Source organism: Pholcus phalangioides, unplaced genomic scaffold, assembly GCF_987345545.1.
Source record: "Pholcus phalangioides strain wild (caught in Gottingen) unplaced genomic scaffold, Ppha-v1.0 ptg000007l_1, whole genome shotgun sequence".
Classification (NCBI taxonomy): Eukaryota; Metazoa; Arthropoda; class Arachnida; order Araneae; family Pholcidae; genus Pholcus; species Pholcus phalangioides.
The window spans coordinates 16,378,583-16,395,451 of NW_028301600.1; the positions used below are offsets into that span (position 1 = coordinate 16,378,583).

A 16,869-nucleotide genomic window follows, 5' to 3' on the forward strand; every position below is an offset into this window, starting at 1 on the left:
AGAAACGGTGTGACGAATGAAACGAACATTAATGCTCTGGTGCACGGCAAAGTCCTTTTTACTTTTTCCTTGCCTAGCTCCGGGGATTTTTGTGCTACAGGTGCCATTCGAACGCTATTTAGTGTTTTTTAGTATGCAGATCGCATTCCAATACAAAAAACTTGGTGTTGCCATTTGATATTTTCGAAATTTTCTCACTGTAACCGTAACTGTTAGAGCGACACTGTTGTTTTCCATATTCTTGAGCGCATACCTCAAAATACCTTATGCCAAAATTTCATTCAGTTTCTGTGAATGGTATGATAGTTAGGGGCCCATATGTCGGGATAGTTTTTTTATAATCACCCTGTATATGCCAAATAGGTGAAAAAGGGGTCTCATCACTAGAAATCACTTTCTCCGCCAAACTAACACCCTGTAGCTTTGGTTGGAAATCTGTAAACAAGATGAATGATGGCATCAACATGCTGGCCAGCATTGTAAACTATTCTTTGCCATCTCAAAATGGTATGTTCAATAGTCAAACAAAGCTAATTCCTTGAAATTTTGAAGGTGTGACACAGAATGCTATAACAAAAACTGTAGCCAAAGGATGAAAAAAAAAAAAAACCTAAAAAATATTTTAGTTTGAGCACAATTATTGATTTTGTAATTTTACAAGAGAGCTAAAACATATTCAGTTCACCAGAATAAAGATACATAAAAATCCAAAAACACTTTTTACTATAGCCTTTATATTTTTTTTTATTTCATCTTTTGGTCCAAAACTAATAAGAAAATTCTTTTTATAACCAGTGAAATAATGTGCCATTGTCATTTGAGGGTTGCTTGAAGATGTTTAAGTACAAAGACTACAAAATAAACGTTTCTGAGTATAAATATATATATATCACTAAAAAATAAGCACTAAAACAGAATTTAATGTTCTAGTTAAATTCACAGCCCTTCCCTAAGTGCAGTTTTGTTTTAATGCAATAACAAACCTTTTTCTTCTTCTTTTCAGCATCAACTTTTTTAAATGACTTTAATGCTTTTTTCAGATCCTCAAATGAAAATCTGGGATTTCCATCTGTATCTATCAACTTCTTGGGCTTCCTAAATACTGAACTGCCATTTGTTTGATCCGCTGCAGGCATGAACATTCTCTCCATTGTATTTATATTGATTCGAACATCCACCCCAGATGGTACATCCTCCTCTTTAAAACGTAAGAAACATTCATAATTATATCAGTCAACAAGGCAAACTATACAGAAATAATTAAATAATTGGCAAACTAAAAAAAAACAAATTTACATCAACTGTATTTCCCCCGCATTAGCCGGCATGCCGTAAAACTTGAGACACCCCAGTTTTTTAAATGTTGGAGTCTGGTTCATTTCTGGCATGTTGGGAAAAGTGAGGTTCAATAAAGATCACAGTATGCATTTAGTCAATCAAATTCATTTTTAATAATAAAGATATTTAAGAATTTTTTGGAATCTATGACTCGAATTTGCCAGCATGCCGGAAAATACGGGTATTCCTGCCATGCTGGTCTCCCTCAATGTTTTTCGGCATGCCGGCTAATGCAGGGTGGGGAAATACAGGTAAAAAACCAAAGCCAGAGTTTTACAAAACAGCCACTATATTCTAACTCTTCTAGGACTCCCGAACCCAGGTTACTGGAAAAACCTGGGTCTTAGGCACGGTGCACACCGAAGTAACATAACCTACCATAGGACATTCTTAACTACAACTGTACTATACAATATTTGTGTGCAGACATGCCAACATTGGCTTAAAGCTTGTCAGTAGTGATGAATGTTAAGCTTCGCCATGGGGGGGGGGGGGTATACCCCCTAGGACAACATAACCATAGTACAATAAAAAACAATCACTCAAAAATTTAATTTTTTAAAATTTTAATTCAAAGTATATTAAATACAGCACCTCAGAGGCACTAGAACCTAGAGGGATCAGGCCACATGACCCCCCACTTCCTGAAACAACGTTCTGAGGTCGCAGAGTCCCTTAATAATTCACAAATATTCAATGCAATCTCAACCTGCATATGCTCTTGTGGGCTGTATATACAAACGTCTAGCAACAATAGACCCCCCACCCCCGTTTTCTCCGTATCAGAGCTCCCATGGCACCTATGACAGAACCTTCTTTCTGACGCAAGTTCCCCAAGCTCAACCATGCACTATGCAAATGAAGGCGAATCCGGACAAGCCGCGATGAACCATTCAAAAACCTGTTTTTAGCCCACATTGTGGGGCGGATTTGACAGAAAACCGGATTTTGCATACTTGGGCATCTAGTAGAGCCAACACCTTCTATAGCAGAAAGCCTACGCGCAAAGATTTGATGTCACTGAAGTCGTCCATTTCACTTGCAGCCATTGGATAAAGCAAGCCGACATATGTAAAATCTTGACCTTTTTTGCAGTATATGCAATGACTGTAGGTAAAATGGATGACTTCAGTGACGTCACGAGCTTCGTACTGAGGCTTTCTGCTATAGGTGTTGGTAGAGAGGAGGGTTTAGATACAGCTTTACAGATTGCCTTTCGTGCACAGACAACACAGATCGGCCCCGAGCTTGTCTTCTCTCGAACTCTCACATGAGTATACAAATTCATCGTTATGGTAAAAATCGATGCAATTTTATGAAAATAAGTAAAACCCCACAAGAAACTCAAAGACCAGATTTCTGTAGTATTGAGAGTGTCTCCCGTAGCTCTGTAGTTCATTGCGGCCGTCTGTAGAAGCTACAGACAATCCGTAGCAGTTGACAACTCTGTGCCCCCTCTAGAGATTTATGATAAGTGACTAGGATTTTTCTTGGTTCAGTTTCTGTGGAGATATTTACTGTTGGTAACTACACTGAAAAACGATTCATTTTTACGTTTCTTTAATTTAGATTTGTTTCTTTCATGAGTTGAGCAGGAAGTTGCCATATTGGTTACCTTGTATGTCCCTCAAGAAAGAGGGAAATATCATGTGATGAGCGGATCTCAGTGACAAGTCAAATTAATATTAGGTTGTATTTTTGTACACATTTGTGTTTTTTTTATGGCTAAAAAATGAAAAACGCCTCTTGGGAAAGAATTTTTTCTCAACTCTCCATCCCCGAGAAAATCCTGTGTACTGGATAGTTGCTGCATGGGCTGACCATATTTCTTTGATAAAAATACGTAAATCGTGATTAAGATAGAGAAATACGGGAAATTTTCAATTGTCATCAAAAGTAAGCAAAAATTGTTAGTGATTGGTAAAACATTTAGATAATCATCAATGTTGGAAAATGAAACTATTTCGAATTGCTGTGGATTAAAATAATCAAGAAAAATACTGGAAATAATCAGGGCCGCAACTAGGGGGGAGCAGGTGGGTCCCATGCCCCGGGTGCTGGACCTGAGAGGGGTACTATATGAATAATGTTTTTGTTTTTAAAATGGTTGATAGGAATGTCTTACTTTTCAACTATAAGCTTTTTCTTAAGATTTTGATTTCTTTCCATATTTCATTGATAATTTGTTCTTTTTCTTTCAAATCTAAAATTCTCAACTTTTGTTTAACATTTTTGAAAATTCTATGTAGAGTGAAGATTCATACTCACATTTGAACAATGCATTCAATGAAACTAAGGGAAAGAAAACCTAATTTTGTGACGTGCTATTACGGAAAAATTGAAATGACAATTTCAATGTGACCAGACATGCAATAGAACAGTGTTTCTCAACCTTTTTGTTCCCAAGGACTAATGAAATGTCTGAAATAATTCAACAGACCACTAATCTACAGCACGAGTATTGTGACTACGTCCTGTATTTTCCGGGATATTCTTATATTTTCACGTATTTTGGCTGTTCCGACTCTTATATACAACTGTCCTGTTTTTTCATCGAAATTTATTTAAATTAATAAATCATTACCAAAATCTTTAATGTATATAGTTTCCATAACTTTGCAGGTTATATTATGATTGATAACTATGGGTATAATTAATAAATTACCATCTATTTATATATTCATCTATCTACATATTCAACATTTTCGCTGTAAACTACGTATAGTTTCATTGCTATTTCCAACAGCCCTTAATTTCCTACTCGTTGGCAGTTTTTTAGTAATTTTAACACTATTGTGTAATTCTCATGACCAGTAATGGCAATATTTTTTGAGACAACTGGTGATGTCCCATATTTTGCCTTGTATAATATCCCATTATTTTCATATTTTTTCAAAGAAATAAGGTCACCTAGCCCAGTGATGAATGACTTGCAACAGCCCTTTATTTCCTGCAATTTTTCGATTCAGAGATATTCCATACCTTTTATCTATAACATATCATTATGCTAAGTATGAAGGCCTAATTTTTCATTAGAACCAATGAGGATATTACTTACAAAAATTGAGTAATTTTTCATTCAAAATTAGAATTAAATTATCAAGTCTGCCTGCGGACCACCTGTGCCATCGTCGCAGGCCATAGGTTGAGGAAACACTGCAATAGAAGATTTGCAAGTAAAGGTGACCAAGTGAACCCTCTAGCCGCAGGCAAAGAGAATATCACACATTTCATGTATTCCATAAAATTCAGTGTGGTATGCTATTATCGCGTTGCATATAGATAGTGGATAAAATATCCAGCAATTTTATATTAAAAAATTCAAAACCCCCTGGAGGGTTAATTGTCACTGCTTAGTGTTTATTAAGAAAACTGGAAAGGGGGAAAGAAATTACTAGAATTATTTATGGCGCACCTACAATTTCTTACTGAGAGGGTAAATGTTTTTTATTTTAATTCCTCTCACACTCAAAAACTTTAACAAAGTAAGACAAAGTAAAAAACTGAGTTACCGAAAAAAAAATTGTTTTAACATTAAAATAATATTGAAGGCTCAGAGGCAACATAAAAACTAGGACTTGAACAAATATTCGACTTATCACATTTACTATATAGTGGATCCAATGTTCTTAAGTGGCCCATTACTGGTACATTTAATAATTGTTTTTTTTTTTGGTAGATTTAAATTGGAACTAAAATCAACTCACCGAGATACTCTTGCCACTCTTTAGAAGCTTTAAATGTAGAATGTTCATGAAACTGATTCTTGAAAAAATCATCGTATTTTGTATGAGTATATACAGGCTTTTCAAAGAAAACTGGTGACAGATGAACTGTTGAATTGTCTCCTTCAAAATTTAAAGGAAATGTCACAATTGCTGCAGCATTGTATTGTTGCTGAGCTAGAGATCCTGATATGCTAAAAAATGTTGCTACAAATATGATGAACATTTTTTGTCTCTTCACACAAAATTTTAAGGGTACTTCATGCTAAAAAAAGAAAAAAAAAGAGAAGCTTTTTATTCTATGTGTATGTAAATAAATGGATATAGAATGAATATACCTTAATTAACCTATGTAATTTAAGGGCTTCAGCCAGAAGGGGCTAACTACATTTTTCTTCCATTGGGGTGAGAAGCACAGTCTGCCTTTCTTGCCCCAATGTTTCATCTATTGAGAAACACTGGAACTAACCACTAGAAATATCTTCATCTTTCACCAAACGAAGGAAAGGTTTCTTTTCCAACTAGAAATTGGATTTAACTCAAAAGTGCTGAAAATAAAGCTAACCCCTTCTTGATGCAAGCCCTTTAATTGGAAAGCACCTAGGTCAATAAATCAAAATGTCAAGATCAGCAATTCCCAAAGCGAGTGCCATGAGACGAGTCAAGAGTGCCACCAGATATTTTGTTTACAAAATTATATTAAATGCAGTTAAAGGGCTGTTATTCCCAACTAGTGTGTTACAAAAATTTAAGGTGCTGCACAAAAGAAATGAAAATTTCTCAAGGGTATTGCAAACAGGGTTGGTCCAATTTTGCCCAACCCGAAAAAAAAACCCAACCCAGGTGTAAAAACCCAACAAAAACTACACTTTAAAACTACATTTACTCGCAAACACTATACTTTCTAATGATGTTATTGCATTGTCATACTCTATCTCAAAAGAAATGCATAAATAAATCTGTATTCAATGCTATTTAAATTATATTTCTTCCCATTATATTTTACATGTCTTTTTTTTACAAGTAAAGAAAATAAACATTTTCACATTGTTTTCTAACTCACAATTACCAATCCTTTTCAATAACACCTTTTGATTTTTTTGAGTGATCTTTCACTTATATTTCTTTGCTTTTTCACATCCATGTTTATTTCTCAGTTTTGACCATACTAGTCCAAAAGTAGAAAAATACACTCAATTGATGCAGATGTAATTGAATGCAGGTCTTCCAAAAATTTGCAAAAGTCTGCATTTAAAATCTTATTTTTTTCTGCCTTGCAATGCATGATTTTTCGCCACTTTTTGCTTCAACTCACTCCATCATGTTTTGTGAAAACATTGTTCCTGGATAGAACTCTGCGTCTTCTATTTGAAAAATCTGTAGTGCAATGAATTCTATACTCAGTTTTTTGTTCTATTGTTCAGCAGAAGCTTCTTGTTCCTTAGTTAATCTTTTTCCTCTCAAAACAGGATCAGTTATATTTGCAAGGAAATGAAATGGAGTTAGTGCTTTTTCAAAGTGATGTACAACATACTCCTTATACAAAGATAATTATTTACTTTCCAATACATCTCTAGCCATATTTCTACTGTCTGTCCAAGAATACACTATCTCTTTGTAAATTATCTCTAAGGCTTTACCAATAATCGATAACTGCATTTGCAAGTTGATACAATCCTTTTACATAACCCTTTGTTATCTAAAAACATCACAATACTTTTTTTCAATTTATGTTCAATGGATATTTCTATGTATTTTTGGTAATTATGGATGAATGGGCTGATAAGTCAAAAGCAAGGACGTGGATGGTTTTAGACAATTGTGTGTGTGTGTCGTGAAATTTTTTCATTTTGTTCTCGTTATCGCAAAAATCAGCAAAAAAACACTTATTAATATACTATAGTATCCATAACACTTTTTCAGCTATTTCCGCACAGAATTACTGTTTTCTTTTGTGAGCCACATTCTACAGTCTCTATTAAGTGGGTGCTCTAGCTAATGTGGATACTCACTGCGATGATAGAGTCAGTATTTGCATTTGACCAACCCTCCAACATCAGAGTGATAGTTGAATTTTTCAATTTCCCTATCATTAACATATCAACAGCTTTATCTGTCTCATCAATAATGATCAAGCTAATTTCTTCACCTGGTTCATCCTTGTCAGAAAACTTTCCTGACACAGGGGTACAACAAAAAACGGCGACTTGACCGGGGTTGGCCTTTGGTTTTTGATATGTTCCAGCATCCCCAATATTTAAACTTCCGCATACAGAAACATCATCTTCAAGATGCTTTCTTCTCAATGAAGTAGATGTCTCTTCACTGCATGAAGGTTCATTATCATCGTGTTTGATGAACACGAAAACAAGGAATAAGCTTCCGATTTCTTGCATTTATTCACATGAGCACGGATTCTTTCCATTAACTATGGTATTGCAAAACTTACATAAGTCACTTGCCATTTGTTATCAGTTTTATTCACTATAGTCCATTCAATGGACTAATTTCTTCAAGAACCTTCAGTTCTTGGCATTTCGCTGACTAAATTTTACCACCGAAACTTATACTTCTCTCAAAGTAAAATTTTAGAACTTGGACAGTTTATACACATAACTTGTCTAGCTAAACAGCATTTTTTTAAAAAATGGTGAAATGCTGTATCCAGGAAAGAAAACATCCATTATTCAGTCCAGTCAGATTGATCTGCTTCAGAATTTAGTTGCTTACAAATAATTTGTTAGGGTTTTCGTTTTTTAATCATAAATGCTAAAAGTTCTAATAAATGCTATGCTCCTTCTTATCATTTGGGAACAGTTCTTCTCCACTAGAGGTGTTTGAACTCTGGTTACGCGTTAGGCACATGTGAAACCAGCTGATTTATAACCACATCTGATTTATACTAATTATAAATCAAATATACATTGAACAGACTAGACAATTTGGTCATCAATTGCTATGTAGGTGTATTATTCTCTTTGCTTCAGAGGTACACATGTGTACCTAATTTTTAAGTTTTAAATAGTTTTGAATGATTTTTTTTCAAGTTAAGACCTGAGATACATATAAGTACTTAACTCAAATAGTCCTAATAAAGATACAAACAAATTAATAATTTAAAAAATTAAAAAAATTCTTTTTAAAGAGCATTTTGACATACAAGAAACACAAATCAATCAAAAAAAAATTTTTTTTGATAGCCGGTTTTGGCTCAGGTGTAAAGAGGGTATTGTAAAGTGTTTCAGCAACATCATTTTTTTTATGAGATACGATGTTGCTGGTCCTCGCAACTAGGAGAGACTTGAGAAAAGCTACAGAGCTGGACCTATTTTTGGTACCCCTGGCCATGTTTCTTGGTCCACAAAGTGTTTTTCTTACCTTTTAACTTGGATTTGACACCCCTGGCTCAAACTATGCAATGACTTTCAAAAAAATCATTCAATCATTCAAAGGCATTGTTTTTGCTTATCACACAGTTTCTACCCTTTCACTTTCATCTCGATTGGTAAGAAAATTTTGAATTTATGTGCAATTTCCTAATCACTAAACAAAACACTAATGAAATCTACTTTGATTAACAGAGTTCTGGGCTATAATTCTGTAATCAAGGTCATCGCGAAGTTGGCAAATTTTTTTGGTGATAATTATTGATTAAAATGATAATTATTAATCATGTTAGCTATGGTAACCAGAGCCTCAAATAGCGTAGCTGACTCTGATATTTTGGATGAGACAGATGATATGGATTGATCATATTGAAAAATTTCTTATATCATTTATCATGTTTTCATCGTATATTATTGCGTTTTGATATCAATTCTTTTGTATTTTTCTTTAAGACATGTACTATCAAACTACTAGCCAGAGAAGCCATTCTCCAACCACAAGAGGAGTGAGATGGGGAGGGGATAGACACAGCTTTCACTATAGTGATTATCTTCACATTGATTCACGGGAATAAAAAAAAATGATTACACCGTAACCATGATATGATTTGTCCTGTATGAATCAATATAAAGATAGTTATAGTGAAAGCTTTGGCCAACTTCACGGAATTATATATAAGTTATATAAATTGTATATTAAATATATCAGAAACAAATTGTAATTCTTTTGGGTGACGTCAGTTTGTCTAATTGTCACATGGAGATTATCCAATACAGCTACTATATATAGCCATGTATCACACGTTGGTGATGAAAAACATTTGCCAACTTGGCAATGACCCCGATTACAGATTTATAGAGTTCTGAATAGATATAAATGTAGGACAGAAAAAACCACCCCTTTCAAAATTTAAATTTTTTTTTTTAGCTTGCGTTCAATTAATTTAAACCTGCTTCTTTGGGGCTTGTCAAATCTATGTATTCTCAGAAACAAGCAAAAACAAATCATTTAAGTGTCCACTCTAAATGGTCATCAGCCAGCTTAATGGCATTTTTGCACATGCCACCAATTACCCTAAAATTTATGGCTTTTGCAATAACAATTTGCAGGAAGAACTGTTTCAGCAATACGTTTTCATTGTCTACAGCAGTGTTTTCCAAAGTAGGGGGTGATAGAAGCTACGGATTTAACATAGGATCCTATGGGTTCACTTGAGTAGGGGGCGATGAGAAAAAAAAATTCCGATGAAGGGGGAGATGGAACAAAAAGTTCAGGAAAGTATGGTCTACAGCAATTGAGTGCCTTTGATGGATATAAAAAGGTATTTAAAAGATTCAGAGTTTGAGTTGAAGTAAAAACATTGAATATAATTGAGGTTTCTCTTTGAGCAAATGAATTATTTTAATATTGAAAATGTATAAGAACCAATTGTGACACAAGCCAATTGTCGCATAGTCTAAATGTTTAAGTCACACAACTGAGCTACCTTTAAATTAAGTTCCACCGTATTAAATATTGCTTGGCCATTAAATTTAGGGTTACCAGATTTGAAAACTAAGAAAGGAGGACACCTGCACTCGCACACTTGGTAATGTCACTTTTCCCAATTTACACAATAGATGGCGCCACTATAGACTTTAAAAAATCAGCCACTACAATAATTTTTCCCAATTAAAACAGAACCACTAAAAAAATTAAAAACAAAAAGTCTCCCTTTGCTTATAATATTGTTCTCACCGTCTGGTCAGTTTTACTGCTTTGCAGCCTTTGCCTGGAGCGTGGTGAGGTTTTATTTGGCCAAAAGAACCTTGTCTTTTGTTTACATTTATTGGAATTTCTGAATGCTTTCAAAGCCTTGTTCAACTCTACTCTCAGAAGGTTTTCTTTTCCTTTCGGAAGAGTTGCTTTTTGCCAGAAGCGATTTGCCATAAGAATCAGCATTGAGTGTTGTTTGCATTTTACTTTCTTTATTTCTGAATGAAGAGGCAATACCTCCTCCCTCCCCACTTCAGTATACGATATTTGCTGTTGGTGAGTAAACAATGATATTCTCAAAATAGATGTTGCCGTTTTGTTTTCCAGACCGTCTTTTTCCTGGGGCAAGCTGGGCTATGGTCGATGGCATTTTCTGTGCTTAATTTGGGCTCTTGTATTCTGGGAATTCGGTTGGTGATTGGTCAAAGCATGTAAATGTGAGGGGAAAACACACAAAAACAGTCATATCAATAAAGGGATATGTTTCACAGTGAAGAAAAATTTTCCCTAGCCGATTTAAATCACTTGATTTTTTAAAAAAGTCATTGATTTAAATCACAAAATTAAAATTTTGTTTTTTCTTTGCATAACTTCAATGATATTAAGGTAAAAGTAACCTGGTATGGTGTGTATGTTATTCATATGTGGTACCGTTTTTGATTAAAAGAAGTATCAAAGATCTTTGGGGTAAATATAGAATTCTTAATCCCTAGATACAGAGCAGAAAGAAAGCTGCTCTATTTCTAGATTTTGTGCATGGAAAAAATTGCAGAAAAATATAGGGAGTTAAACTTAGCACTTGGCCAAACCACATTAAGTATTTTCAATGAATCACAATGTGGCACTAGGGTTCCCCTGACTAAAAAACAGAGGAATAATTTTCGTATAAAGCCTTGAATTCTATGCTCTATTCTAATTGCTGATTCAAAATAATAATAGATGTTGTACCAACATAAATATCATTAAGCTTTAGACTTTACTTTTCATATTAAAATTTTGAGTTTGCTTGCTTTTTACCAAAACTCACTGAATCTGTGCAAGAATAGAAATGTGTAAAGTATTAAGCAGCATCATGCAAGTCGGAAACACATCCACAAACTGCAAGAAACAATCTTGTCAATAGAATTTGTTTTATTTAGCTGATGCTGAATGGGCCTTTAGTTGTACATTCAGTAAATTGAGATATTGGCACCATATGTGTGATACTGAGTTGCCACCACGCATTCACTTTAATTGAGGGCACTCATGAACAAAAACACTTATCTACGAGAAAAATTTTAATCCATGAAGTTAATTTGGGCTTAATGACTTTTCATGTTACATAAACAGATTTTTGGTGTTCAGATTTTTTGCTAGCTTTGTAGTTCGTTTGTAGTTTATTCATTAATACTGAATTAAATTTAAGTGATTAGGAGAAAAAAAGTTGTGATATGAAAATATGCATTCATAATGATTAACAAGATTTGTTTTAATTAATAAGCAGTCAATTAAAATAAAAAAAATCTGATTTGTTTGACGTAAAAAAATCATTTTTTTATACCACCTGGAAACCCAAAAAGGCAAATTTTCCAAAACATAGGAGGATGGTTGAAATTACATCAAAAAAGAAGGACATCTGGTAACGCTATTAAAGAAAATGCAGGGGACCAAATTTCATGGAAGCATTTTTTTACAGTATACATATTATTGGCAATCACTGGACTTTCTGTAGTCGGATTATTTGTAACAAACGTATATATTACAAATTTTCACATACAGTAGAGCCTTCAAAATCTGAGCCCAAAAGTTTGAGTTCCCGGATAATCCAAGGTGCAGGAAATTTTCAAATTTCTATCTTGAGACCCTCTTTTCTTGGTTTTTCCCCTTCCAAGAACTCAACCTTTTTTTCCAGTAGTACTATGTACGTATTGTACAGTAATTTCAGTTTGAAAGAGACTAGGCAGCACCCAGCCCTATATTATAGATATAATTGGTGCAATACAATATTAAACTCCCTTGAATGGACGTAGAACATTTTAACTTTTGGAGGGGTTGCAGAGAAAAAAAGACATGTTTGATCGTTTTTTTCGTTATGGTGGACAATGGCATTGTTCCCTAGTTGCTTATGTAAAATCAAAAAAGCAGTTGCTCTCAGCATCATTCACTATCAATTCCATCCCCAGACTCTTCTCAGACTCACTCTAATTTTCGCACCCTTTTCACATTCATTTTTTGAAACACATATGGCATATTTATATCTTATTCAAGAATTAAATATACAACAAGTATGCTGGCACTGCTTTTTTTTGCTTGTTTTTTTTTTTTTTAAATAAAACCAACATTTAAACCCTTTATTGTTTTTCGAATAATTGAAGTTTTTCGATAATCCAAGATGTTTGTGATGTGGCCTTGGTCCCATCCACCTCAGATTATTCAGGCTCAATTGTATAACAAAGTTTTTCCGTTTCTAGTGAATTTCGTATCGCTTATCAACATATAACGAAGTTCACATATATTTCCACCGCTTTTTCTGGTATGAGAGAGTCAGACTGTAGTGATGATAGCTTAGTTGAGAAAATTATTTCAATTCATTATTGCATTTATACTTGATTAATTCTCAATATATGGCATATCTTATGTGGTCAACTTTTTGACTATGCCAAAACAGCTATATGTCACCAACATCATACTCTACAGCACATTTTTAAACGTTATTGCAGAGCTTTACAAATCGCAAAAGAATCTAAGCACCAGAAAAAAAAAAATTGACTAAATTTTTTTTTTTCAAAGAAAAAAGGTTCAAAATAATATTTCCTTCAACTTTTCCAGCACATAATGGCCCCCTTCCATGTTGATAGTTACACAAATATAAAATTCCATTTCTATTTGTGTTGCCCTGACTAATTTAGCAACCATATATAGAAAAAATGTTGTTGCCAATCCGAATTTTTTTTTTGCCTGGGATTTGTCCAGCTTTGCGTTATTGGGTGTTCTTATTATTCCGCCAGGGGCAATCAACAGCAAGGTGGGAAATATAATTATTGATGGAAAGACAATAAGTCATAGCTTACAAGTGAAAATTTTTTCTCTTTACTGGTGGGCCAGAAACACTAGTGTAAGTGTTAAAAAAAACATGCCTTAAAAAATCTTCCCTATTCAAGGAAACATTTTCTGGATATCATGTCGAATAAATTCGGAAAGAAAAGTCACATGGTCTCTGCTGGGACTCGAACCCAGGCCCTCTTGCATTCCGGGCAAGCATGCTACCATCTACACCACTGGAAACACGATCCCGCCTTCTTTCCGAGTTCACATCGCATAATATCCAGAAAATATGTTTCCTTGATATATTGGGCTGAGAAAAAAAAATCTATCTAGCTCTTTTTTACATGATCATTGACAAAGCAATGTATAAATAGTGGACGATGCAGTTAGTAGTTAGGGGTCGCATAATCATGTTGCTCTACTTATATTGAAGGGTAGGTTCAAAAGCAATCACAGGTTTTGAATGAGTCTTTGGTGGTGGAGCGTCATAATCTAACCAAGTGCTACCCAATATGGGCAACACAGGGGGTGGGGATAATAGTTACGGACACAATATAAGACCCTATGGGATCGCTCAGGAAAGAGGGTCGTTGAGAATATTCCTGAGCAAGGGAACGTAAGAAAAAACTTTTGGGAAACTATGATCTAACCCAGTTTTGTTTAAAGTGTGCTTCCCAACTCCTAGGGGCATTGCCAACCTTTGTTAGGGACGTCCCGGCGAGATGGAGATATTCACTTATGTGCCTATTTATGCTTTGAAATGGTTCTTTTATAAGTGAAAATATCTACTAAAGTAGGGGTGGCCAACCTTTTTTCCAAGCCGTGCCACAATCATTATTTCCAGTGCACATGCCACTCTACTAATTTTTTACACACATACCAAGCATCCCATTTTTATGGGACATGAGCATTCTCTTTGTTCCTGCAAAATATTGTTAAGCTGTCCTCTTATTTTTTACAAAAGAGTTCAGTTTATAACTTTTAATTTTCATATTGTTTTTATTTTCAAGTCACCGGAGCCTGAGGACTCAGGGTGCTTGCGCCCTCCTTTCCCAATAAAATTTGTAAGAGGGCTTTAGCCTCTTCCCCTTCCCTAAGAGTTCATGGATGTACAATGAGTGTCCCTCCAGCAGACGATCCTAAATCTCGTACAGAGACAGTACTGGGATATCCAGAAACTATGCCTAAAGTAACTCAACAGAAACACATTAAATAGAAAGTCATCTCCCATTATAATTATTTTAAGAGTGCCTACTATACTAAATATAGGTTTGGCAACCTACAAGACCATCCATGAGAAAAAGATTGTTTAAAAGTTGAAGATAATTTTTTTATTGAAAAATGAAATAGAATTTCTTTAATTTTCAAAAAGTGTTCGCGTGCCACTCCTGATACCATGGCATGCCATTTGCCACAAGCGTACCCCGGGCATAGGAGGAGATAGACTTGAAAGTATGGGGGGGGGGGGACAGGATGATTGTTAGGGGGAATGATGTCAATTCATATATACCCAAATACATTATATTAGTCTGCTTTATCTTCGATGCTGGGGCCTGGGCTGCCCCATGACCCCAGTATCTCCGCTCATGACCCCAGGTTGGCTACCTTTGTACTAAATTATTCTGGGAAGCTGAGGATGAATCATGAATTGGACAAAGGAGCTGCAGATAACAAAAATTTAAGAACCACTGATCTAATCCATTGCTTGACTACGAGTCTGTCAGTTGAAACTCTGGAGACGATTTTGCATCTGTGAAAATTTGATGGCTATTGGAGTCTAGTGATACATTTCACCTACACATCTTTCAACTTTCTGCCATTGTTAAACAGAATTATCTAGTCTGTGATTGCCTCTTATCCCACCTGTAGGGATATTCACTATTATTAGTTTTTAAAAAGCCATGATTAAAAAACGATCACTGATAATCCAAACTTTTGCTAATCCGAACGAGTCCCGCCACAATTTGTTTGGATTATTGAGGTTCTGATGTGGTTGGTTAACCAAGGTTCTACCACAATGTAAATGATGACAGCAAAAGCTTTGTATTTCCTTTACTATACTATATAAGAAAATTCATTTTATTTTTTTTAAGGAGTTCCAAAATAGACATCTCATACTCAACTTTAAAAGTTGCAATAATAGGCATATATTAATAACCTTTATGTCGAGAATTTTTTCAAGGAATTAAATATTTAAAAATCTAAAATTTTATAAAACAGCAATCACACGAATACTGACACACCATCAATATGAAAAAGAAATGAATTATTTTTACGTCTTACCCTAATCTACATTGACATCTGTTTCATTTTGAGATTAAATACAAGAGTTTCTCTTTTCAAATACTTACATACGCAATGGCAATGTTCAATCTTAATTGTTCACTTTATAAATTGAGTTGAACTCGAAAACGCAAGTAGCCGGGCAATATGAAACAGTTGTTTGCGTTGGTGTTTTTCTAGCAGTTGTGCAGCTGAATGCAGCTGAGCGAAATCCCAGAGAGCCGCATCCAGCTTCCCCCACCCCCGGGAATCTTTTCATCCACCTTCCTAATATCAATCTCTGACCATATAAACGGTATTTTTACGGGACATTCCCGTTTTTTAGCTTCCCGTCTTTCTGAAGAAAATGTTCCGTTTTTTAAACGAAACCTACTTGAATCCGTGATCTTTTCATGGGTGGAGATACAGGGAAACATTGCACCCGCCCCCCAGTGTCAAAGGCGGAGTCGACTAGTCTAATGTATGCGTACATATGAATTGACATCATCATCACCATTCCCCCCTCCCTCCAGCAATCATCATCGTGCCCCCAGACTTTCAAGTTCATCTCCACCTATGGATTTTCACTTGTCTAAGATGGAGGTAAAATTATATTGAGATAATTATGAATATATAAATATTCATAACATTGCACTGTAATTATTGTTAATTGAAAATTTTACTAATAGCGACTTCTACTGCGACAATTGGCGATGGCCCTAATTAACGATCTTGAAAAAGGGAAAACGATAGCAAATTGTCCGCTTGTTATAGACTGGGGTTTATTTTTTAGAATGAGTAAGTTTTCTCACTTAAGATTTTGAAGATAGATGGCAGCACTTCCCGAGTTCATAAAATGCACGAACATGGCAGGACACGGTCAACACTTTCTAAGGTGTTGGCACCATCGAGCTTATATTACTGAAGAGAGTAGAGACGTCAGCGGTCTCTGCCTTGGCAGTGCTGAGAACGGTATCCCTCAACATCTTTCGTCGGAAGATCACGTGACTCGGTGAAAACACACACAATCCCCGTTAGTTTCTTATAGCCAGTGCTGTCTTGACGCACGGCCCGGGGGCCTCCAGAGAAGAGGGGGCCTCAGAAAAATGAGAAGCAGTTGAATTTTTTAAGATTTTGCCATGTAAGGCCTCAGAAAATCACTTGGCCTGGGGGCCCATGATGCTCTTAAGACGGCCTTGCTTATGGCATCCACAGGAATTTAAAACAATAAATGACAGAAATAATTTCAGCATCGATGAGATAAATCCAAAATTAATGAAAGAGATAATTCCAGAATTAATGAAAGAAAATATTCTAGAATTAATGTAAGAGATAATTTCAATATTGATAAAAGTGATAATTTCAATATTGATAAAAG

The 16,869-nt window shown here is 35.0% G+C and overlaps 1 protein-coding gene across 1 annotated transcript in view; it reads right to left on the minus strand.

Moving 5' to 3' along the window:
- Sil1 (Sil1 nucleotide exchange factor) overlaps positions 1-15,739 on the minus strand; it is a 44,369-nt gene extending 28,630 nt beyond the window's left edge. Inside the window, exons 1-3 of the mRNA XM_089232730.1 lie at positions 15,581-15,739; positions 5,046-5,328; positions 984-1,198 (exon numbers count right to left, since the gene is read on the minus strand). Coding sequence (XP_089088856.1) covers positions 984-1,198; positions 5,046-5,289 — 459 coding nt within the window. The 5' untranslated portion in view covers positions 5,290-5,328; positions 15,581-15,739. The remainder of the gene's footprint in view (positions 1-983; positions 1,199-5,045; positions 5,329-15,580) is intronic.
- Between the last annotated feature and the right edge of the window lie 1,130 nt (positions 15,740-16,869).